The following is a 26,908-nucleotide window of genomic DNA, read 5'->3' on the forward strand; positions in this document are numbered from 1 at the left end:
GGTTTATTTTCTTAACGATCTAATCGCTATCAGTTCTTGGCAAAGGCTGATTGATTGGAATGTTTGGAAACACTTCTTGTGCTTATTTTGGAAATTTGTACATGTGTACTTATTGATAGAGTGATACAATGTGAGGTGTGTTGGTTGCTGAAAGCGATAAAATATGTCAATATTTTTTGTGAAATGATTTCTCCGCAGTTAGGATCAAGGAAAAATTTATTTTTTTATAAATTTCAGAGTATAACATTTACACTTGTGGTAATAGAATGTAAATATTATGGACTGTTTTTTTTTTTGTATGTTTTTATATTTTTAAGAACTTGTTCGACTCAAAATTTGAAATTTCGTACGGTTAACTTTTTAAAAATTTAAAATGATGTAGAATGTAGATCGCATAAAAAATAAATTGGACTTATTTTTGAAAACATTGTTTTTTTCCGAGTTTAAAAATCTACTTTCAATATTTCTATGAATCATGAACTTTTTTTTATTAGAAAGCTAATTGTTAAAGTACAAATTTAACTGATGACTCAGATGACAACAGCTTTCTTTATTGGTGACAAATATGTCATTTTGACAATGTAGAGTAACATAAGTTTACTTTTTTTTAGTGATTTGTTGTTGCGTTAACATTGTTATAAAGCTTGTTATTCAAGTTAAAAAGCTATTGTATTTAAGATGATTCAATTCTGCTATTTATGATAACATAATCTGTTACAATTTTTATTTATGTTTTACCTTTGATTAATACTGTCCTATAAAAAGATAAGCAGCTTTAATACCAAGTGTTTTGAATTTTTTATAGACCTTTTCTTACTACAGGGACAAACGGGATTGTGGCCAAAAACGTCTTCTCTGGGTTTCCCTAATTCAGAGAAAAGGTAAGTAGTTGATCTGATAACTGATGATGGTTACCAGGTGGCACCACCAACCAGAAACACGAATCTATTACGGCGCCATCTGTAGGACACTACATGAATTAAATACATTCCTTTTTCTTACAAATAAAGTTCTAGGGTGTTTAATAAATGTGGCTTGCGAGGGAAACAATAATTTTTATTAAAATTAGAAAACAAAAATACATAAGAAATTGTAAAACTAACAAATCGATAACACGGGCGAATTAATAAGATGGCAAACAATTAGTAATTAATGATAATCGTAAATAATAAATTTCGCGCATAAATAAAACTACCACTTTGAATGTTGCTTTAATTAGAAAGAAACTACACTTTGTACCAACAATATTAATTCGAGAAAAGAATTTCTCTAGACAACGTGAAGACATTTAGTGTAAAAGATTAGATTTTCGTTTAAAAATATAATTATTACACAAACTGGTATCATTGCTTCGTTTGTACAAAATTTGCTACAATTTATCCAAATAAATCGTAACGAAATTCCTGCAAAGTAGGAAAATTACAGAAAACGCCGTCAAGTGTGAAAATTGTTGTGATGAATTTTTTTCTCAGAGGATAAAATAAAAATAGGAACTCGGTCGTTTGTGCAAGGATATTGTTACAAGTGCATAAAAAAGTCATCACAGCAATAATAGTACTTTATTAAATATTCTTAATATAATTTTGTATACATGTAGAACTAACAATAAATGTAGACTGTTTATACGCAAAATATAAAATTATAAACAATTATCCACATATACCAGCTATGCCATAATTGTTTATAAAACCGAAAAAAATGCTATAAGCTTCTTCACTTGGTTCGTTTAAAAAAAAAATAATGAAAATACGGCAGCATCGTTTTCCCTTTTTAAGTCCCTCGTCAAACTGAATCGTCTTTCGGACCGTAACAATTTCATAACCAACAAAAGATCAGATTTTTAACAACTGTAACAATAACAAGTGGTCGCGCTTACTCATCACCGGTACAAACTAGCAAGAAATATCAACTGCTTTCTTTGCAAAAATTCACAAACGACGTCACTTGTCACCGTTACTTCACTTTTCCTTAAATACTGAAATAATTTCGTGTCCTTATTATTTACAACAATTAACAATTTTCCATGTGACTTGATAAAAAAAATTATTGGTTGACCCTATCTTAATTTAGCTCTATTCTGTGTCGTATTGCGCTTGTTCGTGGCGTGATCTCTTCACCTCCGGTTCTTGCAGGCTGTCTTGGTTGTCCCCGGGACTCGATGGACTCCCCATGCTCTGCTCTTCCACGTGTCTCTTTAGATCTAAGCCTACAGCGCCGTAGTTGTTCCCACCGCTGCAAGAACGACAAATTACTCTCGGCTTCGAAACTAGCCCACAGATGGCGCAACGCTAAAACTACTTAACAGCGCCAATTACCTTAATTGACAACTCGGTACTCGTTTTCTGCCAAGATAACAATAAAGATACCAATTGAGATAGATATACTTTGATTAGGCGTCAATATATATGTTTTGAGTGTTAAGAGGTTGACTTTTGTTGATGGTGAATTTTACGTGTGAGATTATGACACTGTTATCAACGTTTTACTTTGTTTATTGTTTGCAACATTTTGATAATCCTATAAATAGTGTTTACGAACCGTTCTGTCTATAGAATAAAGCTCATGATTTGTGTAATTTGTATCTTTTATGAGATTTACGACAGAAATATTTTTTGTTGTGTGTACGTTTTGAAATGTCGAGATAAGGAATTTAGGATTAATTATAGTGTGGTACCTGCGGGATTATCAAGAAGGATATATTTTAATAGCATTTAAAAGAAATAAATTTTGTTTATACATTTGGTATTAATGTTTGAACAAACAGAAAGTATTCCAAATTATTGCACTTAAATCCAACAGTTTCCCGAAAAGTGAGAATATATTTCAAACTAATACAATTTGAAACTTCTCCTATGCCTAATTCGCATATTAAACACAAACTTGAAACAAAAAAATACCAAACGAATGGTTACTACTCAAAATGTTAAATTACATGCCACTACAAGCTTTCTGTCAAATTATACGTCATAACTAAAGCCGAAAAGTACACACCACGTGACTAATTATCTACACAACTTCCCTTTCATCTCAGCCCCGCCTATGTACTTCTCCCCTCCGCCATATTTACCTGTATGGTGAATAATTAGCAGTCTGAACAATAACAGGCTGCGGCGAAAACGTAGCAGGCGACAGAGACCGTTCTTCCACGACATTAGATGCCATAATGTGGTACTTTTCTACAACCAAACCAAAACTACTTTAAAACCTTCCATTACCAACTTACACACGATTAAAGACCCGGTGAAGTGGGTCTTGACATTTCAACTATCAGAAAAAAGTAACTACCTTCTCTATGCTCCTGCCCGTTGGCACTAGCCACCTGGTCCCCTAAGTCGTTCCTGTGCGGCAGCAGCAACCGCGCCTTCGTGGCCCCCACCAGCGCCGTCATCTGCTGGTGGCCGATCATGGTGCCGGAGCCGGCGTACGCCACCGTCTGATTGCCGGGGCTGCCGGGGGCAGATTGGCTCACTTCCAGCATGTGCTCGGGGGTGGGCGAGCCCTCCCGCGACAGACACTCGGGAGTCATCAGTCCCGACATGCTGATGTGGCTCGGCGAGGCGGGGGCGCTTCGCGAACTCAGGCCGAAGGGGGCCCGGAAACATGGCACGCCGCGCTGCCGTCGTCGACGGAACGCTTGCTCGATCAGCTTGGACTCGGACTGGGGGTCGATGCGCCAGAAGCTGCCCTTGCCGGGCTCCTCTTGGCTGCGGGGGACCTGCAAAGAGAGGAAGTAGTTAGTAGGTTCTTAAGGTTGCCTACTATATTCTATGTTCATATGTCAAAAACCATTCAAAATATTGTCTTAGTTTTTTAACTGTAATGTACCCAAACACTTTTAGCATTGTAACATTTACTGCCAGTGTTTTTAAATTTCTAGGATTTGATTTATTTATATATTGTTTGAGGTATAGAAATACAAAGAATTTAACATTTAAATAATATTACAAGCTAAAAATTTAAGGCTTCTCAAGTCTTAGTACCGTGGATTTTTGATTTCCAACAGTTTTAAAAGTTCTGTCTTTAAACTTACTGTAACGCTTTAAAATAATTTTCGACACTTGGACATTGCCCTCAACTTTTCCAGATTTAAAAAATTTTCATGTTTTTAAAAAAAGAAAAATTTCTGCTATTAAAATGATAAAAATGTTCACGATTGTAAAGCTTTTCAAAATTTTCTGTTTTGATTTTCGAGGTACTAAGAGAAAGAGACAGTTTTGTCTCCTCAAGGTTGCTTATGTCATGAAATTCTAGATTTCAGAAGAATTCAAGACATAGGTAATCTTCTTGGAAGTACTGTGATTGCAGTACCATTTCTGAATTATAATTAAATTCTTTGTTGAAAACAATCAATTGGTTTCATTAATAATAAAAATATCACTTACCATAACAAGCTAAGTGGTTTGTTTCAGAAAAGAGGTACTATATCTGGCCGTTTAGGTAATACTATAATTAAGGTACTATTGTTGAATAATGACTGAGAGAGAAAAATGCGGTATTTAAAATCTTTTGAAATTTCAAATTTGTTTTAAAATAATAATAATAACAGAAAAACAGATCCTAGATAGAGTACATAGATTAGGCTTTTGATTTTACAGTCATAAAGATAACACCAATTTTTTTTCAATTTCTAATAGTCGTTTCATTACGAATTGACAAACCATAAGTGAATAAGCAGGTTTAAAAATATGACTTCTTGATAAAAAATAAGTGTGGACTCATTTTAGTTAGGATTTATCCAGCAAAATTTTGAGATGACATCACTTTTTGGAGGAGATAATCAGATAAATTTTGATTAATGATCGAAATATTTATCGCCGATGACAATCTTAAAGTTTGCATGATTGCAGAACCTTTGTATTGTGGTTTTACAAGTTTGTTTTATCCAAATTTGGACGTCAAAATACAAAATATGGGCGTATTCATAAACCACAAGTATTGGCTTAGCATCAAAAGCAAAAAGAACGAAAGAAATATATTACATCTTTGTTGAGGTATCATGATCACAAAAACGCGAAATTTCAATTTCTTTGTTTGACTTTTGAATTAATACAATTCTGGTACCTTTGATCACAGGACTTATATCTGATTCACAATTTAAAAAAGAAATACAAATTAAAACGTTCAAAGTGGCCTGAAGGTACTACCTCATAGTAGCCGGTAAGAAAATACTTGAAGTACGTCAAGTTCTTTGTATTTTTTAATTCTCTTTGTTCAAAGGTACCAACATCAAGACGAATTAAGCAACTTGGGTTACGTTCTTCCGGGTGTTGTGCGATGGTACCATTTTTGAGCAAACATGAAAATTACGTAGTTTTAAAATTTTGTGTTTGAAAGTGATTATTATTTGAATTAAGAATTGAAAATGTGACGTAGTGTTTCCAGAACAAGGTACTATACGTCACAATGAAAGGAAGAAGTACCACAGAGTACGAAATGTGACTGGTAGCCCAGTTTAGTTCTACAAAGTAAAATTACCTTAATAAAATATCTATTCAGACTGAGATTATGCCTGATTGAGTTTTGCCAGCCCTTGTCCGCCGTCCTATAATACGGGTAATGCTTAGTGATGTAACTATATATCCCAGATAAAGTGAGCTGTTTGTCTGGTGCGCTGGCTATCGCTTGAACAATAAGCTGCGCATAAGAATATGGCGGTTTCGAATCGTCTTTATTGCTACTACTTGCCCCATACCCATCATTGATAACGACGGGAGGTACCTGAAACAAACACATGTACTCCCATCCTCAACCCTCGCTCGTTCAACCCACCGAATTTCCATTTGAGGTAGGATGCCTATAATGGTCCGGACTATGATTCTGAACATGGTGACTACCCCCTCCGTCGTCCCTCCTCGCGACTTGGGCGGCGTAAGCCGCCACCATCTGCAAATCAGCGGACACGTTTCTCCTACCGTGCCCTCCTACAAAAAGGGGGAGTGAATCCACGCAACGCGACTGGCGGCGGGGGCTACCTCTAGGACTAGCCGGGCAACTATTGGCTGCGCTTATAGTACCTGTCGGCGAGGGGAACGGACTCACGTATACGTCGCTGGCGTCCGGGATATTTATTCGAAGGGGGCCCATGCCGCCGGGGGCGGCGCCGCCCCCGGACCGGTCACGCATCCGCACGGGCGAGACCTCGCGCACCTTGGGGGGCGGCTCGCTGTTCTCGTCCACCAAGGACTGGAACGACAGGCGGATGTTTGTACTGGGGAATCGCAGTTGGCACCTGCAAAAGCAAATTGTTGTTAGGTTGGTGTTGCGAGTGTTGCGCCCTCTAGCGGGCGGTCGGGGAGTGGGATGGCGGGGGCGACGGCAGCGCCAGCGGTGGAAAAAGTCACACTTAATCGATTTATGCGGCGGGTTTGACCTGTGGAGCATCACATTCTAGATGCACTGGCGTTAATAATGTGAACGTGCATTATGTATGAGAGGTTGAAGAACCGATTTTTTCGCTTAGAAACAGAATGAATAAAAAACAGTCAAGGTGAAGTGCGAGATGGTGATAACGGTTTTATCGGCGGGGTTTGGGAAAGTGGTGAATAGATACGTGTAAAAATAAGCCGGTGATAGAGTAATTATCAGAAAATATGACTAAATATAACTTCTATTTATTTACGCGATGGCTTGTAAATAATCGAGTACGAGATAACGAAGTCGGTTTTAATTGCTGCCAAAATCAGAAAAAATTACGAGATTATTATTATGACCTCGGCGATTGGAGACGAAGTTTGGAATAAACGGTTTTGGCAATGTCATCGCGAAAAAAAGATAAAAGTTGCTTCTCGTGTAAATACAACGTAAAATGTTAATTTTAAATAATGAAGCTGATAAAGCGTTATCTTCGCTCTCGGTACTTAGCTTGCACTTTTGATAGATGGGTCTTGGAAGGATTTCAATACGAAGAAATTTTATTCGTGAAAGAGTGACATATTTTGATTATTATTTACGACTTCCCAAACAGTCTTCAGGAGTTCCCTTCTATTTACTTCAAATAGACAAAGAACACTTAACCGACTTAAAATTATCAACGTTATCTCCAGCAGATAAACAAGTGAATTCGTTGCAATCGATACAACAACAATATTGTTTATTTATCACGACCTGGACAAAGAGCTAACAAATCCACTCAAACTCTGAATTTTGCATTGTACTTCACAATACGACGTTTATTTTTTATATCCCCCGGGCTTCAATCAACGTATTCAAAATTTATCGGCTCGCAAAAGCCGAAATCTGTAATTGCTGCCTGAATTCCCGATAACAAAAACGCTCAAATAATAAACAATTTATTACGTTTTCCGATGATTATTTTGTCGTAACACGCAATCAACTTTACAACCAGCGTACGCCACAATAATTCTTTGGTTATTATCTTGAACGGTGCAGTCTATTACAAGTATTAATTAAAATGCGACATTATGTCGACATTTATTCCGTAAATTAAGCAGTTTAATTAGAGAGCATGCACAAGGAATTAAAATTCTAATAATAAAACAGCATTATAATTGTAATTAATAAATTTAAAGTCTTCAATTAGGGAAGGATTCGAGCGGAATGTTTTAGTTCGCGCAAAATGTTCATAAATATTTTCGTAATTAAGATTTATTTATTTAGGTTTGTCGGGTGCGCATGCACGCACCTTCCGCCGTTTTTACGCCACTAAAATTTCGCAGGATATTTTTAAACGTTACAATAGTTCAAGCATCTTCCGCCGAATTTGCTTTATCGTGCTGTTTGTGCAGCGTTTCGGGTTGAATCAGATATTTCGGGTAATTCAGATTTCATAAAATTGTGCCTCGTAATAATGAGTCGACAAGTGCAACAAAAATGTTTGCAACAACGCGAGCGTAAGCGGGGATAACCATCCAAATTGATTTAGATTTTAGTGACTAGTTTTCGAGAAGTGACAATCTAAAATATGCACTCCATAATTTAATTTTATGTTTATATTTTCCAAATATACAATGTGATCAGTAATTACTGTTTCAGTTGGTATCCACAGATTTTGCTTGAAATTGGTAGAACTGTCTAGCTTTATTTTTCGTTGTCGAAATTGACATGGTTGACAATGACATTTATTCAACTCAAAATATCATAACCTAACTTTCTTGAGCGTTTAAAAGTGACAGTGCCAAGCATTTGAATCAATTATAATTCTTACTATGGTGGGTAAGACTGAAGCCAAGAGGAAGAGGGAAAGATAGAAAGCGGAAGGGAAGGAAGGAGAAGAGAGGGAGCAGATGCCAAAGAAAGAGAGGGGGAGGAAGGGACGGCATTAGACTGAAGCATGATGAAAAGAGAGGAAGGAAAAGGTGGAGGCAAGGTGGATGAGGTAGAGGCATAGCGTAAGAGTAAGAGCTGGAAGCAGAGCGTAAAGGGAAGTGACATGGCGTAAAAGGAAGAGGCAGCGTACATAAGGAAGAGGTAGAACAAAAGAGGAAAAGGCAAGTTATAAAGGAATAGAGTTAATAGAATGAGGCAGAGGGTTAGAAAAAACATTTGGCGCCCCCGAGAAGATTTTACATTAAAAAAAAACAAAACAATCGGGACCCCCGAGAAGGTTTCACATTCTTAAGAAAAGATATTTGGCGCCCCCGAGAAGGTTTTTCATTTTCAAAATAGACAATTCCGGGAAAGTTTCACATTAAAAAAATACATTTGGTCCCTCCGAGAAGGTTTTACGTTTTTAAATAAAGATTGTCACCTTTTCGAGACAGTGGGGTAATTTCATCAATAAAAAAATTGTTATGACGACATAAACATAGATAATACATAATGGTAAACTATTATTATACCGTGCATTATATTTTTGCAAAAATTTGGACGGTTAGGGAACAATTCAAACATAGAATGCTTTGAAATGATGTCTTCAAATTCTTGGTGGGGATGATTAGCAAAATTTTGGTTAGCATTTAACCATTTACTTGATATTTCTAATATATATACAAAATTTGACAATAATAATCGGTCCAGCAGTTTCGGAGATTACGTGCCTTATAAAAATGGATGCAGACACCGGACAGACAGACAGAAACGGGAGACTACTTTTTTCGTAGTCTAGGGGTTATGAAACGTCGAGAAAATCTAAAATTGGCCATTCGCCCGTCGGACTCAATTATTATATGTACTTCCTTAGCTTTTACTCGGGAAGTAAAAAGGGGAAAAATAAGAGAGGACGGGAAGAGAGAGATTGAAAAGGAGACGGGTAATGGGAGAGATGTAAAGGTAAAAAGTATAAGAGAGAAGAGAGGGAAGTGACACGGGTGGTGGGAAGAAAGGGAAGGGAAAGAATAGGCAGAGGGCTAGAAGAGGGAAAAAGAGGAAGAGAGAGATTGAAAGGGAGAAAGTGAGAGAAGAAGGGAAGGGAAGAGAAGGAGGGGGAGAGGAAGTGGGAAGGTGGAAGAAGAGGCAGAGCGTAAGAGAAAGACGTAGAAGGTAAGAAAAAAAGGAAGAGGGAAAAGAAGAAGAAGAGGCAGAGCCAGCGCGTAAAATGAAGAAGGTGAGCGTAAGAGAAAGGTGTAGAACGTAAGAGGAAAGAGCAGACAGTAAAAGAAACGGTGTTAAGAGAAAGAAGCAGGGGGTGACAGGAGAGAGAAAGGGAGTACGAGAGAGAGAAAAGGCAAAGGAAGGAAACAAATAGGGAAGTAGAGGAAGGAAGGCGAGGAAAGAACGGGAGAGAGGAAGGAGAGGACGAAATAATAACAGCAAGAAAAGTGGCAAATAATAGACCAACAGCAATATTAACAAAATCAGATAGAAACTTGCAGAAGCTGCAGCCAATACTGATTGCTGCCAACCTTAGGTCGTGTTGATAATGCGACCTTCAAACAGGTAAACGTATTTGGAGCGTATTGTCTACTAGTTTATGATAACGGTGGCTTCTTTCACTTTAAACTGGCGGCGGATTTAAAAATCCTTCAATTTGAAAGTTCATTGTCTTATTAATTATACAAATATTAAAAAAAAGCGGAAACGGACTTTTAAAAAACAAGAGGTTAACAAAAAATTTAAAACCAAACTTAACGCTAGATCATAGATCACTTTATAAAAAACAGAAAGGCGAAAATATTAACGAAGTTAATTCATTATTTGCTGTGTGGAAGAGGGAAGATAATTTATATGCAAAAACAAAAACGAAAAACAGACCTACGCAGAAATCGCAGACTGGAGAAATTGAGAATTACAGAAACGGATAGGGAAACGCGGAAGAGGTTCATAAAAACCAAGAGACCACCGAGTTCGGTGAAATCAAAAGTGGAGTGATCCCCACGAAAGGCGGCAAAAGCAAATACAAAGGAAGTAAATTTTCGAGTAGCCCTTTATCCTATCCTAATAAAGCCCGATCCGCCAAAAATCCAGCGGCGAACAAACCATCCGCGTTCCAGAATCAATATTGAACTTTCTTCACAAACCCGCCACGTGTTTTTCATATGTCTGCCTAATTTTAATATCAACAATGAAAAGTACACGACCGTCCAAGAATAAACAAACCCACCCATTACATCACTCCGGTGAAATAATGGAATTTTTTGTCGTCGAAAAGCAACCTTCACCGACCGACCCCCCTCCCGTCATCCAAAAACCCCTACATCAAGCAGACTGCGACGGTTAGTGTCCGATTACGTCATCCCCGGAATAACCGCGGACAAATCCGCAGCCATCGCAGAACCGCCACCGGCCACAACAATAATTGGGACGATCTGCAGATAACGCTATATTTACCCAAGCTCGCGTTATAAACACCTTGTTTACCGCACGTCAAAGGCGTGATGCAACGCCGTGCCTCGATTTTCGAAGACGGCCATGGCAACTGTCACCCATAACAATCGCCATCGACCGCGCTCTAGATGTTCATTATTAATCGACGGCGTTTTGTTTTATTAGGAAGCATGGGTCCAAGGCCGCTGTGATAAAGGTCGATCCGCGACGTCGCTGGATGATCGAACGTAAACAAACGCCGAGGGAAAAGGCGTGACGTCATTGGCGGATTCGGGTCACGTGACGCGCGCCACCTGAGCGGATTTGCGTAATTGCCGCACTCTTATCTGGCGACTTGCTTGCATTCGGGGGGACGGTTCCTGGACCGGATCGTGCCGCGGCGGCGGCGGTGGTGGCGGGTCGGGCCAGTGGCGTGCGTCGGGGGGGCGCCGCTCGTTCCGGGTAAAATTAGATTTTGCCGATGGAAAAACGATCAATAGGAGGCGAAGAGGATTCGAGGATCATTGTCGCCGAGTGACTATATTTATTCCGGTGCTAAGTTTGCTTCTCTTTGATGTCGGGGGCCATTGAAGCGTTTCATACATGAGGTTGACAATCGATTATGTGCGAGGCACCTGCTTTTCCAACTATTTTGTTAACGGCGGGTTTACGAAGCGACTTGGAAATGGGGTATTTTCGACGAGATGGGGCTATAATTGACGCTTGGGTGGGTTTATGCTCGACCGTGGAAAAACTCTAATTAGCATCGACAAAAATTAACGGCTGAAGTGCTTTCTGATGATTAACGACTGCACGAGCCAATTTTTCGGTTATTAGACCAAAATGACAAGTGGGTTTCTCGTAATTTGGACTTTTGGGATAGAAAAATCGATGTTTAAGCGAGTTTTACAAGAGTTACGCATAGCTTTTTTGTGCTAAGGCTGCAAACGTTACGTAAAAATTATCATAATAGATCTGAGTTAACGCAGATCAATTTGTCAAATATACATGTAATATGTTACGAAACTAACCATAATCAGGCTGATGTCTTGGTTGGTTTTTACGAGAAAGTAAAGTCGTAACTCGGCGAAAAATGAAACGAAAAATTAGAATAAGATTATAAAGGACACCAAGTTATTTTTAAAGAAAATACATAGTCCAAAGAACAAAACATCAAAAATTAGCTAGAAACTTTAGACATTGCCAGTGCAGTACCAACGTAACTGAAAAATCCATGATCTCCCCAACCTGTCACCCGTAATTTTCCACCACTTCCCTAGACAACAAAACAAATCAACTCCTCCTCATTCCGAATTCAGCTCGCGTTTTTTTTCCTTAACTGCTCCCTTATCACCCGTCACGATTAATATCTCTCAAAATAGTTCCTATTGATTCGACAAACAATCCATCAAGCCATTCAATTAATTGACATTTGTTATGTTGGTACTCCGTCTCGATCCCGCCTCAATTAAACCCAATAAACAAAAACAGAGGCATAAAATCTCGACAAAAAGAAATCGACACCGCGTTTTATCAATCCAGAAAAACCGTGACTTCGGCCTGTCGAATTCGCCGCCACTGGCACCTCATGACTTTACACAACAATTTTCGCATTCTTATGAAAACGAGCCTCGGATTTACATAAAATTTAAAACCAACAAACAAACGAAATGTCAAGTGTAAAGGCGTAAAGGCTGGCGCACAAGTGTGCGTAAAGCCGAGTGCGGACGGAGGCTGGAGATGAATTAAAATTTATGTCAATTGGGGAAATAATTAATCAGGGGGATTGAATTTATGAATTTAAGACGCGGCGGGAGCAAGGTCGCGTTCAGCGCGGAAGTGTTTTGTTGTGTTTGAAATGAGGCTTTTAATTGTACGGAACTGGCGGATGGTATACAGGGTGTTGCGGCACGTGTGACTACTTAATTACAGTAATTAATTTATGACACTCTCATTAATTAATTAGTGACAATTTTCATAAACGTCACATAATTATAGGTTAATTGTTGATTGATTTTAATTACGCATACTGTGAAAGAAAAAATTGTAATTATGTGTAGTTTACAAAACAAAAACCAACACTGTAATTAGTCTTTATATATTCATACTGAAACTTCAAGGTTGGGTGTTCAAAAAAGTGGCTAATTTCTGAATGGCCACAAGACATGGGACACCTTTAGTCGAGTGTAACACAAGCTTTTGGTGTTTTAGAGGTCGTAAAATACGGAAGTGCATGTTTCCTGCTTCGTGGGTTTGTCTATTAGTGACTTTGTTGGACAGAAATTTTTGGAAACAACTGAAATTGATGATATCAGGCCAAAATATTATTTTTTGTGGTTTAGCAATAACCCACTCCTAGTTCTAATTTTATCTATGTAAATTGTCAAAAAATGTCATCAATATTCAATATTTACTTTGCGATATCAGACAACGGGTTGCTCGGAAATGCTATATTGGTAAAACATCAATAGTTAATATTTAAAGTTTACTTATTCATCCCCTGTAGATAGTCGATTACGTCATTTCTTAAAATTGTAAGTACATATAATATTTGTACTATTTGGACTTCCTGAGCGCAAGTTGAGGTAGTATAGTAATCGATAATGATAACACTTTTTTTTTAATTTTATAAAATAAGATAGTTTTGCACTTTTTTTTAGAATTACTTTTCCAGGATGACTCAAAAAATTAATTAAATCACGAACGACTCACTCCATGTTTCCCGAAAATTTGGGAATGCAGTAGTGATATTATCAGTACTACACTGTTTGTTTAATTTTTTTATATAAATTTGGATATAATTTTAAAGAAGTATCCACCGAAAAACTATCATGTCGGACTGTCAAAGATATGACGTCAGCGGTATTGCTTCAGTGCTAAGCTTGCTTTCATCTATTTTGAAAGAAAGCTTAAAGTGGAGTCTATCCTTAGAAAAGTGTAAATAAATAATAGAAACAAGTGTACAGATTAAATAAAAATAATGAACAACACTCAGTATAACGTCTTGACCTTTGGCAGCTCCACGTTGAAATTTTTAAGTCATTTGTCTTGTTTTTTTTTGGCTTTACAATTGTTGTTTTTCCATCCTTTTTTAAATATGGTTAACTGTGACACTTTTTGAGAAAATTTCGACTCAAATTTAGTTCGGCAATGACATTTTTCGATAAAAAAAGAAAAACTGATACTGGATCGTTGAAAGCTTTAAATCACACTGTACATCGCGATTCCCTAGATCTTGGCCGTCTTGATTACTTAAATCGCCTGCTCACGTGGTCGCGTAACACCACTACATAACCTCATTCTGCAGAGTACACACATCTCCGATTTCAACAGTCGTCAATTCAGCATTTAACGCATTTCGCAAAATCCTTTCCTGTTCGTACGCCGCGATAATTACTTTATTTACTATCGTACTGTCGAAAAAACACGTGTCTTCTTTGTCCTCGTCCGTCCGAAACAAAAACAATCGAAAATACTCCCAGCGACCTAAAAAATCGTAAACATCGAAGACTTATCGAGGCGTCGCCATTGAAATAAAAAAAAAAGATAGAAAAAAAAATTTCGCCGTCCTTACGCTCCGATAAGTAGCCGAGCGGAAATAGCTCTATTTGTCTGTTGTATGTAAACATGGTCTCCGAGCGAAAAGCACGTGCTCGCAGCCACGAAAAAGAATGTTGCACAGTGTGTTTTGCTCCAACACATCAATACTGGTTTATTTTCTATTTACCACCGCCGCACGCGACTCTCGCCTCTGCGCCGCCGTCCGTAGCGGCGCTTTCGGCCCGCCTTGGCCCCGCCGTGACGTCACCGGCTCGATAAATACTTCACATGGTTGGTATGCCGTGTTTATTTGGGGTTATTATCGATTTTCGATTGTTTGTCTTACGTCTTGGGCAGGTGGATGGCCGGGGCGCCCTTGCGCTGGAACACGCCGTCGACGAAGACGCCGTTCTTGCCGTTGCACAGCATGTAGAAGAACGGGTGGTCGAAGAAGACCTCCAGGTGCCTGCGCGAGATGAAGCTCGAGTGGCCCATGTTCACGTCGACGTCGCCACGTGAGCTGTTGCGGCCGATGACGATGCGGTTCTGGCGCACCAGGTACTCGATGTCGCGGCCCTCGATGCGGGCGATGGCGTCGCCCTTGTCCTCGGGGCTCCACTGCACCTTGGAGGGGCTCGCGGGCGCCGACTTCAAGGACAGGAGGGTCCACGCGTCGCTCTCGGACGTCTGCGGGAAGGCGGACATTGCGGTCCACGGCACTCTGCGATCGCGTTCACGCACTGGGCACGCACGACGTGGGGGCTGTTGGGGCGATGCGGAGCGTGCTCACCGGAACGTGTTGTGTTGTTCTGGTGAATGATTTCATAACAGCTCGATCGGTACGGCGAGAACACGGTGTTGGTAAACACGTGAGGCTGCCAGATGCATGACGGAAAGGACGTGGGGACATCTAGCGGGCTGGGGCTGTGACGCATCGAGATTATGGATGACGACGCGACATCTAGCGACGAGCTTGAGTCGGAAAGAAGATCGCTATGGGAGAGTGGTGTAGGGGGCCACTCACTGCAGCGTTTCGGGTCTAATTGAATGTATGCAGATAGTACCAGGGGGCGCATCTATGTTTAGCCATTATAATACACCTCCAGGAGTGATTTCAAAACTGGATTTTCTTTTCATTCTTTTTGGCTATTCAGTTTTTTCGGCCTAGTGAGTTTTTAGGCAACTTTTTAAAAACTAAATTTTTCGATTCTGGAAAAACGGTTGCAGTCATCGAAGAAATGACACCGATCCGACCTGGTCCGAAATCTACAAGAAAACGTATTTAGTTTAGTTTCGTAAATGCTGAAGAATGGGTCGAAATTTGAAGCATGCAAAAATTTCATTTTTAAAAAGTTGTCTAACAATTCTAAAAAAAATTAGGGATGTAGATCTCGACGAGCTGATGGTCAGTCATCGCGCAACATTTTCAAAATGTTCGGGTTTTGTTGAGTACTAAGAATCGGGGTTGTTTCTCCTCCTTCCTCAGGTAGCAAATTCTTATCACCAACCGCCCTGAAACAGTCAGTAACGTGTAAACATTTCAATAAACATCAAAAACAAAATACAGTTACTCAAAAACATAATCAATTCATCCAGAGCTATAACACTCAACATATGGTATTTCCCGTCCTTCGAAATGTTGTAGGACGGCTATTGATGGATGATGACGAAATCTTTGAATTTTTTATCTACTTATTATATTTCTTTATTATTATTATTATTTTTGTTATTTGTTCTTTCTTTATTTTGTACATTAGGTAGGATATTTAATTTAAGTAATTTAATTTTTAGTGTATTTAATTATATTTGTAATTTAGATATAATGGGATTTCCCGTAATAAAGTTTATCATTATTATTATTATTATTTACTTTTAGTTCCTCGCACATTTGGAGGCGACGCTTTAAAATGCTTACTTTTGAATGGTTCGGGACCTCGTTTATAAATTTCTCAAGCTCCTCTAGATCACCGAGAAGCCGCTTTATCAGGCATATTGACAACGATTGAGGAAATGTACGCGTACCAGAAAGACTAAAGACTAACCGTATTTGTCCACGTTGTGCCCTCGACGTTTCCCGTCCTTTGAAATGTTGTAGGACGGCTAATGATGGACGATGATTGCACTCACTACACTTGCAGATTAAAATGCCTCGTAATATGATGTTTGATGAAGGCGCTGATCTGGATCGAAGGGCCATCTGTTGAGTGTTATAGCTCAGGATGAATTGATGACGTTTTTGAGTAACTGTATTTTGGTTTTGATGTTTATTGGATGAAAGTTTACACGTTACTGACCACAGAACCGTTACTGACTGTTTCAGGGCGGTTGGTGATAAGAATTTGCTACCTGAGGTAGGAGAGGAAACAATCCCGATTCTCAGTACTCAACAGGTTTAAAATCAATTTTTTTAAAATTCCAAAAATTTCGATATTTCAATGGCCGATTCTGGAAAAACGGTTAGTGTTAATTTAAAGAAACGGGGTCAGAAGTGAGTTTTAGAGCTTAAAATCTACAAGAAAATCTATTTAGTTAACTTTCGAAGATGATGGAAAAGAAATCATTTTTGAAAAATTCTCCAAAAATTTAGGGTTAGAGATCTTGACGTGCCGATACCAAAAGTATAGGGTGTTTAGTTCGAATTTTTTAAATTTTTTAAAAATTGCGATATTTCAATGGTCAATTCTGGAAGAACTGTTGTTGTCGTCGAAGAAGTGACAAGAAAATGTATTCGGTTAAATTTAGAAAATTGTCGAAAAGGTGTCGAAATTTTCGTAGGTGGAAAGGTTTATTTCTAGAAGTTTGTTGTTAGCAATGTATGAACTTGTTATTCAATTTCCTTTTATATTTTCCGGTAATTCGCTGATTTGAACAAATCGCTAATCCGAACACAACTTGTCCCCAATTGATTCGAATTACCGAGGGTATAGTGTATTTTCAGCTTCATTACTTTAAAAATCCCTAAATTTTTCTTTTTTAAATTTTCGTTTGTTATTCGAGCATTTTCGAAATTTAGTAAGACATTTTTTTGTAGATTTCGACCTCTAGAAATTCATTTCGGTTCCATTTCTTAGATAACTAATCTCGTTTTTCCAGAATGGCTAACTGAAAATTTGTCAATTTTTAGGATTTCTAAGACCATTGAATTTCAAACCGGATTTTTCTAAAACCTTGCCCCGGGACCATTAGCATCTATATTTTTCGAATCAACACGTCGACATCTATACATATTACAATTTTTGGTGAATTTTTAGTCATTTTTTAAAAATTCAAATTTTTCAATAATTATGAAATTTTCAACTTTTTTTGACTAATTTTAAAATTTACTTAAACGTTTTTGTGGATTTTGATCACATACAGTTTTTTCGTCTTTATTTTTTTGGAAATCCCTACATTTTTTTTATATTCAACAATATAAAATGTCAATTTTTCAGAATCTTCCGGCACAGTTAAGACGTTATAGTTTTCATAGAGAGAATTTTCACAATCATGAATCGAATTTTCTTGAAATAAAGTACACAGTTTTGACTCCGAGCTTTTTGAGAGCGTGTCATCCCAGTCGTTTTGCCACGAAACTTCCACCTTCTGTTTTTCTGTTTCCCATTTCAAACTCCTTTGTACTCGCAGCCGTTTCATCCCCGTCTGCAGCACACACAACTCCCTTTCGTGTTCGTTTCCAGCGTTGCACCTCACCGACCGCCGCTTCAGCCCACGACCCCTACCGCCCGCCCGTCAATTGATTGACCCCCGTAATTCCATCCAAGTGGCCCTTCATTTTGCATTATCGCCACAATGGGGCTATAAAGGCCTAATCATAACCAATCCATAACTCCAAATGCGTCATCAACAAATCGGCGAAATCCACCTGGTTGCCACGGCAACGGCGTCCTGTGGACAAGCGTATCCTGCAAATAAATCCTTGTCGGTTTTCTTGTTCCGGCAAACACGCCACATGTCGCACGGACGTAACGACACAGATGGCGCTGGCCGCACGTGACTAATTACGCGGGTGGGCGGAGCTTGGGCGCCGGGGGAGTGGCTTAACGACACGTTTGTTTTTCGACGAGCGACTACATTTTTACGTAAGAGCTTTTTGTTTGATGTTTGAAAAATCGATAGCGTCGGCCGGGTTCGTCTTACATAAAGTTGGATATCGTGAGGGAACATATTCGGAGATAATAAGAAAAGTATGAAGTTGGACGGTTGTCGATAAAATGCGACTTTGTTGTTAAAAATGCGAGAGGAATTAGGGAGGCGGGGGCGACGTATGGATATTGAAACGAGGGTTTGCGGGGGCTAAATTATTAAGTTTTTGTTTACTCGACTTTTCTTTATTAAAATGGAGAGAAGTGGGAGTGCGTTTTACGGTTTTGTTAGTTTTTCGAATAAAATGGATAGAGTTAGGATTCAAGTTCAGGCCGAAGATGAACATCAAAGCACATTTCCTGAAGGGAAATTTAAATGGAACATGAAAGTGCTCAGATGCAGAATAATTGTCGCCGGAGGCGCAGCACTCAGGAGTTGTACAGGATGTTTCGAAAACATTGGAAACTTGAGCGAAAAAGTAATCGAATTGGATAAATAACTGAGGCGCTAAGCGCAGATGGAGATAAGTTGAATGTATTTTTAACGGCAAAAGCCATTTCAGCGGGTTTATCTTTTCCAAAATAAATAAGTAGGAGCAAAACTTTAAAGGAAAAGCTGCATGAAAAAGATGGAAGAATTAAATTAAAATGGCAAATGAGAAACTGTTCACAAAGTGGGTGGCAGGCAAACAAACGAACCTTTAAGAAAGTAATTGAACGAGACACAAACGTCGTCGAGAAAATACAAGATACGTATGAGGAAATTGGTTTTATTACATAGACTTGCAATTCATTTGTGTCTTCTTTAACAGTGATTTCAGTCCATGAGTCTTCAATATTTCGTAGAAAATATGTCTTATCAAGGCGGCATCTTTGTTTTTTGTAACAGCATCCCACTGATTACACTAATATTGTGGTTAACTTCCCAATCATTTATTTGTTCGTTTTCTTATCAAATTCTTCTGTATCTAGGTGTTGACTGATCTGAAGATGGAACTGAAGATAATCTTTTTTTCTTCACAGCGAATAGAAACAAGTTAACAGAGTGGCGGTGTATGGGTGATTAGAGTATGGCACATTAAAGAAATCTTAAAAAAAACTAGTCTTTTTTAATGTCACAAATACGGGAACTTTCGTTCTTTGTTTCCATGTTTGGTTACTGCTGGATATAATTTGATCTTGGTTATTCACTATGTGATTAACATTATCCACAAATCTTTTTCTTCGGCTTTCACTTTAGTCATTTTTGTTTCTTTCTTATTATTGTCATCATAATTACATCACTTTTTTTTAATCTTGAACTTTTTTATCAATAGATATCATTAGTCAGCCAAAGAAAAAATGTTTCAAGCCCGGAAACTAATTATCTACGTTCCATTGATTATCCGCCTCCATTTTTTCCGCCATTGTTTTTGCGGGCGTGTCCGTCGTCAAGCCTACGAGCAGCGGGAAATTCAAATTACACGCGTTTCTACATTTTCATTGTTTCTAGTTTCCTGATCAAACTCTATCTACTTCGACCATACAAGGTTTCTTTCATCATCATCACACTTAAATCCGTTTTATCTTTAACAACGTTTCCAACGTCCACGTACGATGCGCCACTTTTGGAGCACCGTTGCTCAGTGAAGGATAAACGCACGACCACTAAAAGAAAAACAAACACACTTAACATTCGTCGGTTTAGCTAATTCTTGCATATCAGGCAAGAACCCCAGGAAACCGTCCGAAAAAGCATGACAACATCCGGTCTAGCCGCAAATGGATTTTTGAAACAAAACGATTTTTTGCGTGAAAGTAAACTTTCAATAATTGCCCAAGTGTTTCGCAAGGCGCGCTTTCCGCGCCGCGCCCGCCGCCGCCGCGCCGCCCCCGGCGCGGTCAAACCCGTGTTGTTGTGCCGCCCCCGCACCGGTCCCGGCGGCACCCGCGCCCGCCACCGCCGCCTAACGGAGGTCCGCTTTTTTGAGCAATCGGAATGCGGCGCAAGAAACGAAAACCGCGATCTCGGTGCCAGAGAACTCGCTGGAACTATATCGAAAATAAAATTTCGTTTCGGTCGGTTTAGCTATATAAAGGCGCGGGTTTGCACAACGAGGCAGTCGCAGCACAGCTTCGAACGTTGCACAATGTGGTGTCAGGTACGCAAAGTGGCGGTTTTCGTGCCGCGCACAAGATAAGAAGGGTGGAATGAGGCGCGGCCGGGTCAAGCGAGTGGGATGAAGTCGCTCGCTGGCCCGGAGTGCCGCTTCCCGGCTTTTCTCATTGCGGTGTTCAGTTTTCAGCGTTGGCTTTGCTCTGCGCCGCCTCCTACGTCTGTGGGGCGGATGTAAAGGACAAACGGCAAGTTGGAAGCATCGCGTTGCAGAAGGACGATCACCAGGCGGCGGAGACAGGATTCGGGGGGCCGGCGGCGGTCCATTCAGGGAGCAAATATTTCCAGTAAGTTGTGCGGGGTTGTTGAAGGGGGCTGTGGAGGGTCGAGGAATCGGTGAGAAATACAGTCGATTTTTGTCTGTCAGGGATATGTACATGGCACAGCACTCCCCTGACGAGATTGAGTTTGGCCATGTGTGTGAAACACCGGAGGATTGGGAACAGAGATTCGAAAAAATCAATTTTCACGACCGTTCGCATCAAGGAAAGGTGTTAAAAATATATTTTCTATATTTTGTGGCTCTATTCTCTTACTGGGGTTCCCCGGCTTTTTCTTTTATGCGTGGACGATCGGTTCGAATGCGCGTTTATCGCTTATCCTTCACGGGATTGACGAAACCCCACTTGCTTTGTTTCTTAGGCGACTTTCTCTTTTTAACAATTTCGCAGTGTTTACTAAACTTACTTTCTTTCAGTTCTTGCTGTGCTCTGTTGTAATTTTTTAGCCAAAAAAAGAAACGTTCACTTAATTTCGTAACAATCCTTTTAATCTCAAGATAAGCCCTCCTTCTAATAAGTATCTTATTCTCTTCATCCGGCTCGAAGGAGCAACTTACCTTAAATTTGGTGACCACCGACACTTAACTTCAATGTGAGTTATAATTTGCCAGAAAAGCATCTATTGTAGCCCAATTTTTCTCTAAATTACTTTTCTTCATTTCTTGCTGTGCTCTGTTCTAATTTCTTCACCTTCCACGCAAGATCTTCATTCCATCTAGGCATGGTAACCCAACTTTGACCAGCCACTTTGTAAATACAGACGCCGCCCTTCATTAATAATGTTGCTTCTATTAATCTTCCTCTCTTTTAACTTTCTTCTTCTTCTTCCACTAACAGATACGCCCACGTCCCCGCTAAAGACCACTACGAACACGGCCACAAGCGAGGCAACGAGCATCACTTTATCGAGCGCCACGAGAAGGCCCACCCCCACGCCGGAGAGTTCAAGACCAAAGTAAATCTTCGCTTTCTTCGCGTTCTTCGTTTGTACTTTCTTCAAATGCGTGTTCTTGCAGGTGAGGTGGGGCGATAAGCACGGAGGGTACGGCGAGCACTACTGGGACTACAACCATGCCGGTCATGGTGGCGACGGTGGCGGCGAAGAAAGCCAGCAGAAGGAAGAATACGTAGCTTATGAAGAAAGCCAGCAGAAGCCGAACTATTTGCCCAGGGGGAAGCGCCAGCCCAGTTTGGCCGGAGACGTGGAGTTCATCAATGGTAAAGCCAAGTCTTTGGTGTTGAGTGGTTTGACGGGGAAGCACGGCGGGAATTACAAGAGCGAGAGGGACTACGAGAGAGGGAAGAGGGAGCACGGCAAGCTGAATGGGGAGGATTTGGTGTACGACCAGAAGTTGGGGCTGATTGTGGATCAGAAGAGCGGGATTGCTTACGAATTGAAACCGATTGTTGAATATTGAGGGTAGTTTGATAGGTTTTGTACGTTGTTATTTAGTTTGTAATAAATTTTCTTTTATGTGAGTGGTGGTTTTTATTGCGAGAGAAGTAGTGCGTTGATTAGAAAGTTGAGCAGCGAAACTTGGGGTTTTTTGGTTTCTTGTTACACTAGTTGCAGTATTGAGGACAAGAGAATTTTGATCATTGTTAGTTGTTTCATGTACAAAAAGAAAAAAAAAAGAGCTGTCTAGTGAACCTAAGAGGACTGAGAAGTTTCTTCTAATATTAAAATTAGTGCAGTCCAAATCCTATCTTAAATGTGCAAAGTATGATGAGTCAATATTGTGATTTATCACTGCATTAATATTTTTTGGATTTGTTTATATGGGGTGCCTCAAAAAAATTAATGACTGAATCAATTTATTTTATTGATTCAACCAAGAATTACAAAATGAATATTTTTAAATCTTGTAGACGTTTTGAAGTTATTGTAAGCATGGTAAATTTTTAATCAAAATGTATCTGTTTATCAACCTCAAAAATTTTTTGCTTATTTGCACAAGAATTTCAGGGGCTCTGAGTGGCTTTTGCTTAGTTGCCTAAAAATCTCTGGAGCTGCGTGTATTTTTTGCTTAGCTGCATAAGAATCTCCGGAGTCCCGAGTGTCTTTTGGTTAGTTGCATTAGAATCTCGGGAAACCTGAGAGTCGTTTGCTTAGTTGCACAAGAATCTTGGGAGCCCTGAGTGTTTTTTGCTTAGATGCGTAAGATTCTCGGGAGTCCTGAGTGTCTTCTGCTTAGTTGCATTAGAATCTCCGGAGACCTGAGTGTCTTTTGCTTAGTTGCATAAGAATCTTGGGAGCTCTGAGCGTCTTTTGCTTAGTTGTACAAAAATCTCGGGAGGCCTGAGCGTATTTTGCTTAGTTGCACAAGAATTTCGGGAACTCTGAGTGTCTTTTGCATAGTTGATTAAGAATCTCGGGAAACCTGAGAGTCTTTTGCTTAGTTGGACAAGAATCTTGAGAGACCTGAGTGTGTTTTTTGCTTAGTTGCATACGATTCTTGGGAGTCCTGAGTGTCTTTTGCTTAGTTGCATTAGAATCTCAGGAGGTCCGAGTGTCTTTTGCTTAATTGCATAAGAATCTTTGGACACCTGAGTGAGAGTTAATTAAAAAAAAACACCTTCTCAAGAGTTTTTCAATTTCGTAAAAAATAAAACACTAAAAGCTCAAAAGATTTTTTCAAGTTCATCCAGCAAAAACACTAGTTTCCTTTAAATTTATCCGAAAACGAAACACCAGGGACCTAAAATTAACTGCGAACTTTTTAAACGAAGAGTTTTGACAACTTTGACAATTTTTGATACGTCAAACATTTTTAACTGCTTACTCGATTTTTGCTGATTTGTACCTTCGAAGACTTTGTTATACCTTTTTGTTGGGAGCACTCATCCAAATCCGGTACCATTTTTTGCACATTTATTTCAAAAACAGCCTGTAGATACAAGTTCTTAAAGTCACTTTTGTTAATTAATATTTATTTCTCGTAGTAGTCTGGTAAGTCCTCCATTGTTCCCACTTTTTTAACGTTTCTTTTATTTCGCGACTGCTGGGTTTGATCGGACACCTTGAGCTACTTTTGTTTATTTACCGATGGTCGATTTGTTTTTTGTGGAGCGATGATGGCAGCGGAGCTTGACGTAAAAAAATTATAAAGTGCGGTGGTTATTTTTGTTTTTGTAGTGAGTGAAGACGTTGATTCGGGGTTATGTACGGGATTGAATTGGGCGGGTTGTTGAACTTTAATGTACTTTAGATAGTTTCATGATCGATTACAAAAATGGAGGTCAGACCTTTCATCGGGCTATTATGGCAGAAATTGCTCCAGATTTTACGGTGGTTTTTAGTGACATAATAACGACCGAAGAAGAATGAATGGAGTCCGTTAGGAGTGAGAAGAAAATTTATTTCAGTCAGTATTCTGGTTGAGATAGTCGCGTTCGAAAATTGTTTTGTTTATTTAAAAAAAAATCCAAGCACCGTGCTTCGGGGAAAAGGTTATTGCAATAAGATTTTTTGTTTCGTGTAATTTTTATTAAGAAAATGGAAAATAATTTCAGTAGACAGTGGGGAGAATTTTGATGAAGCTAAAGCGGACTTTCTTGCAGGATGGAGAAACCACCGGCACTGCACATCGTCGTAATTGAGTGTTTTATTACAAAAGCGATTTGCATGAAAGTATATTAAGTTTCTGCTTAGTAGAATGTCTTATTATTATTAGAGTAACTTTCAGTATCCAGCAAGTGCTCTATTTAATAGGCACCTAGCAACAAGTAATAAACATCGAAATTGTTCGATGAACAAACTGTCGTAACCTCATAATGTTGGATAAAAATAAAACCCACGTTTGTGCGATTACAAACTCCGACACGTCCGAGAGTATGTTGCCGGCGGAACATCCTCTGGCCCCGTTGTCCAGAAGACTGAAGAGATTCCTGAAGAAACAGATCCTGGTGTCGGAGCGCAATCCCCAAACTTCAATTTTTTTCTTATCTTCGGCGATAATTGTCGAAGAAAAGAAGCGACAAGTAGAATCTGGATCTTGGATCGTGCATCCGTTCAGCGTTTTCAGGTGGGAGATAGTTTTGAGGATTTGAGTACAAAGTGTCTTTTTAGGATTTACTATGAGATGTGGATGACATTCGTGTTCCTTGCTAATCTCATTTATATCCCCATGGGTGCGGCCTTCGGCTTCCTCTTCATCTTTGATGGCATGACGGATCTTGTTTTGAACACATTTTGTTTATTCGATGTTTGTATGAATTTTTTCACCGGATACCGGCTTCCAAGTAATGAAGTTGAAATGAGACCGAGAAAAATTGCCAAGTTAGTAGTCGTTCGATTTTTTTGATTTTGACTTTGATTTTTAGACACTACGTTTTTGGAATATACTTTACATGCGATGTTTTGTCGTCTATGCCCTTCATTGCTTTTGAAACGCACAAATATTTGGACAATATATTTTCTCTTTTGAAAATTGTAAGAATTGGCACATTATTGAAGTACACGGAGAGAAGTTTCCATGTACGTACAGATCTTAGATCATGTTGAAATCTAATGCAGATTTTTGCAGTTTTTTAAAATCGGGAGCTTTTACATCCGGTTAATAATGGTGCTATTTTTGATAGTTCACTATATTGCTTGCGTCGATTTTTACGCACCGTTGCTTATAATGAGACTTACTCATGGACAAGTAGCCAGGGATACATTCCTCTTGAAAAGACTGGGAAAAATAGAACCAGATTTAAAAACGTTTCTTCGTTGGTATTCAATCAGTTGCCATTACTCCACGTCCTATCTCTTGTGTTTGGCATTTTACCAGTGTCCATTCAAATTTTTACCTATTTCATTTACAGCTATCGACCTAAATTTTAATTTTAATTGGCCGGTTATGGCGTACATCAACGTAATTGTTTTTTGTATATTTGGAAAAATCATCATGGCTGTAGTAACAGGTGGGTACGATCTCTGTGTAAGCGTAACTCTGTGAGAATTTGGCTGCAGTTATACTTGTCAATCGTTATCAAGTTCACAAAAGTGTGGAAACGAAGTTCTATGAGATGATGAGTCAAATCGATGCATTCATGGAAGTTCATAAATTCCCCTTTCAGTTACAAAAGAGAGTGCATCAATACTACAAACACAAATATAGGATGAAGTTTTTTGACGAAAATCGTTTTAATGATAACATTTCCGGTAGTTAGTGTGAGGCAGTATTCAAAATTTAACTGACTCTTTTTAGAAAATTTACAAATAGAAATTAGATACCACCAGTTGAGCACTTTAATAAAAAATGTAACCATCTTTCATTCTATACCCTCAGAAGTTCTTGAAAAATTGTTCATGCATTTGAAAAAAGAAATATACTTGCCACAAGACGTAATCATCACAGCTGGGGTCAGCAGAGATTCGATGTTCTTCATCAGTTCCGGAACTGTAGCCGTATTTTCACCGACAGGAAAAGAAGTTGGATGAGTTCACTTTGATAACGAGAAACTAATATTTTTCTTCAATAGGTTTGTCACTTATCCGACGGTGATTATTTCGGCGAAATCGTTTTACTTTTTCCGCATAAAAAAACCACGGCGAATATAATAGCTTTAGAAATTTGCGAAGTATATAAATTGGACAGAAAGTCGTTCAAAAAATGTTTGGAGAACCAAGCGGATCTTTATAAAAAGATTCAAGAGGAAGCCAAGAGAAGATTAAAGGAGACTCATCAGATACACACAAGGCAAATTTTGGTCACTCCCACGAAACCGCGAGTGTTGTAGATTGAACATTTGATGTAAATGGTGTTTAGATTTTTAATAAAGGTAATAAAAGTGCTACTGTGATACAGGTGAGGTTTTCATTATTTCTCTCGAAACGGTCGTGTTTTATCAGGAATTGTGAATGTTTTTCTTTGTATTTTATTACCATAACGTGTTACAAAATAAATAAAAAACATTAGGATTATAGAGAATATTTTATTTACCTTAAAGAATTATTACTATTTTCGAATGACAACAATTCGAACTAGGAAAAATTGTGTGCTTGTTCTATGGCACCTGGTACTGCCGCCTTTATTAGGAAAAAAGGTCGAGGATAAGATCTGGAAGCGTCTGTACTCTGTCGGATCAGGTTAGGTTAGGGCAAAAGCCACTATTTTATATACGTTCGACAAGAACTAGTACTACAGTGCCAATAAAGGTAC

General features: G+C 39.0%; 3 protein-coding genes and 1 long non-coding RNA gene across 6 annotated transcripts; 2 read left to right on the forward strand and 2 right to left on the reverse strand.

Annotated features, from left to right (window-relative positions):
- Positions 1 to 1,545: 1,545 nt before the first annotated feature.
- Positions 1,546 to 15,122, reverse strand: LOC135132109 (forkhead box protein K1). Of its 2 annotated transcripts, XM_064060060.1 has the most exons (7): positions 14,588 to 15,122; positions 5,973 to 6,229; positions 5,770 to 5,921; positions 5,476 to 5,718; positions 3,286 to 3,715; positions 3,068 to 3,176; positions 1,546 to 2,232 (listed from the first exon to the last, which is right to left on the reverse strand). In XM_064060060.1, the coding sequence occupies exons 1-7, from the start codon at positions 14,944 to 14,946 to the stop codon at positions 2,073 to 2,075; spliced, it is 1,710 nt and encodes a 569-aa protein (XP_063916130.1). In that variant the 5' UTR covers positions 14,947 to 15,122; the 3' UTR covers positions 1,546 to 2,072. The 2 variants fall into 2 exon arrangements, with proteins under 2 accessions (XP_063916130.1, XP_063916129.1); XM_064060059.1 differs by having other exon boundaries at positions 5,770 to 6,229.
- Positions 15,123 to 15,441: 319 nt separating this feature from the next.
- LOC135132110 (uncharacterized) lies at positions 15,442 to 16,490 on the reverse strand. Its single transcript, XR_010280972.1, has 3 exons — positions 16,284 to 16,490; positions 15,604 to 15,753; positions 15,442 to 15,507 (listed from the first exon to the last, which is right to left on the reverse strand). It is a non-coding gene; the product is annotated as an uncharacterized LOC135132110 (long non-coding RNA).
- Positions 16,491 to 20,378: 3,888 nt separating this feature from the next.
- LOC135132248 (uncharacterized) lies at positions 20,379 to 22,238 on the forward strand. 2 transcript variants are annotated; one of them, XM_064060271.1, is made up of 4 exons: positions 20,379 to 20,464; positions 20,602 to 20,765; positions 20,846 to 20,969; positions 21,776 to 22,238. In XM_064060271.1, the coding sequence occupies exons 1-4, from the start codon at positions 20,453 to 20,455 to the stop codon at positions 22,175 to 22,177; spliced, it is 702 nt and encodes a 233-aa protein (XP_063916341.1). In that variant the 5' UTR covers positions 20,379 to 20,452; the 3' UTR covers positions 22,178 to 22,238. The 2 variants fall into 2 exon arrangements, with proteins under 2 accessions (XP_063916341.1, XP_063916342.1); XM_064060272.1 differs by lacking the exon at positions 20,846 to 20,969 and adding an exon at positions 21,597 to 21,714.
- A 1,937-nt stretch (positions 22,239 to 24,175) lies between these two features.
- Positions 24,176 to 26,576, forward strand: LOC135132682 (potassium/sodium hyperpolarization-activated cyclic nucleotide-gated channel 2-like). Its single transcript, XM_064060854.1, has 10 exons — positions 24,176 to 24,209; positions 24,273 to 24,390; positions 24,446 to 24,784; positions 24,829 to 25,038; positions 25,083 to 25,236; positions 25,286 to 25,517; positions 25,569 to 25,667; positions 25,717 to 25,908; positions 25,955 to 26,178; positions 26,229 to 26,576. Exons 3-10 carry the CDS (start codon positions 24,534 to 24,536, stop codon positions 26,484 to 26,486), a joined length of 1,620 nt encoding a protein of 539 aa, XP_063916924.1. The 5' UTR covers positions 24,176 to 24,209; positions 24,273 to 24,390; positions 24,446 to 24,533; the 3' UTR covers positions 26,487 to 26,576.
- Positions 26,577 to 26,908: the final 332 nt, after the last annotated feature.

Source organism: Zophobas morio, unplaced genomic scaffold, assembly GCF_036711695.1.
Source record: "Zophobas morio isolate AGI-343-1 ecotype UQ-CSIRO unplaced genomic scaffold, CSIRO_AGI_Zmor_V1 ptg000021l, whole genome shotgun sequence".
NCBI classification, from domain to species: Eukaryota; Metazoa; Arthropoda; class Insecta; order Coleoptera; family Tenebrionidae; genus Zophobas; species Zophobas morio.

Excerpts from the sequence above, each read along its gene's own strand:
- LOC135132109 (XM_064060059.1), bottom strand. The coding sequence starts at position 14,946 with ATGTCCGCCTTCCCGCAGACGTCCGAGAGCGACGCGTGGACCCTCCTG. Across the intron at positions 6,230-14,587 it reads GCCATCCACCTGCCCAAGAC|GTGCCAACTGCGATTCCCCA; the intron begins GTAAGACAAACA and ends TTGCTTTTGCAG. Across the intron at positions 5,719-5,769 it reads CTACCTCAAATGGAAATTCG|GTACCTCCCGTCGTTATCAA; the intron begins GTGGGTTGAACG and ends TGTTTGTTTCAG.
- LOC135132248 (XM_064060271.1), top strand. Across the intron at positions 20,766-20,845 it reads TCAGGGAGCAAATATTTCCA|GGATATGTACATGGCACAGC; the intron begins GTAAGTTGTGCG and ends TTTGTCTGTCAG. Across the intron at positions 20,970-21,775 it reads ACCGTTCGCATCAAGGAAAG|GTGAGGTGGGGCGATAAGCA; the intron begins GTGTTAAAAATA and ends GTGTTCTTGCAG.
- LOC135132682 (XM_064060854.1), top strand. The coding sequence starts at position 24,534 with ATGTTGGATAAAAATAAAACCCACGTTTGTGCGATTACAAACTCCGAC. Across the intron at positions 25,039-25,082 it reads AGACCGAGAAAAATTGCCAA|ACACTACGTTTTTGGAATAT; the intron begins GTTAGTAGTCGT and ends TTTGATTTTTAG. Across the intron at positions 26,179-26,228 it reads TTTCACCGACAGGAAAAGAA|GTTTGTCACTTATCCGACGG; the intron begins GTTGGATGAGTT and ends TTTCTTCAATAG.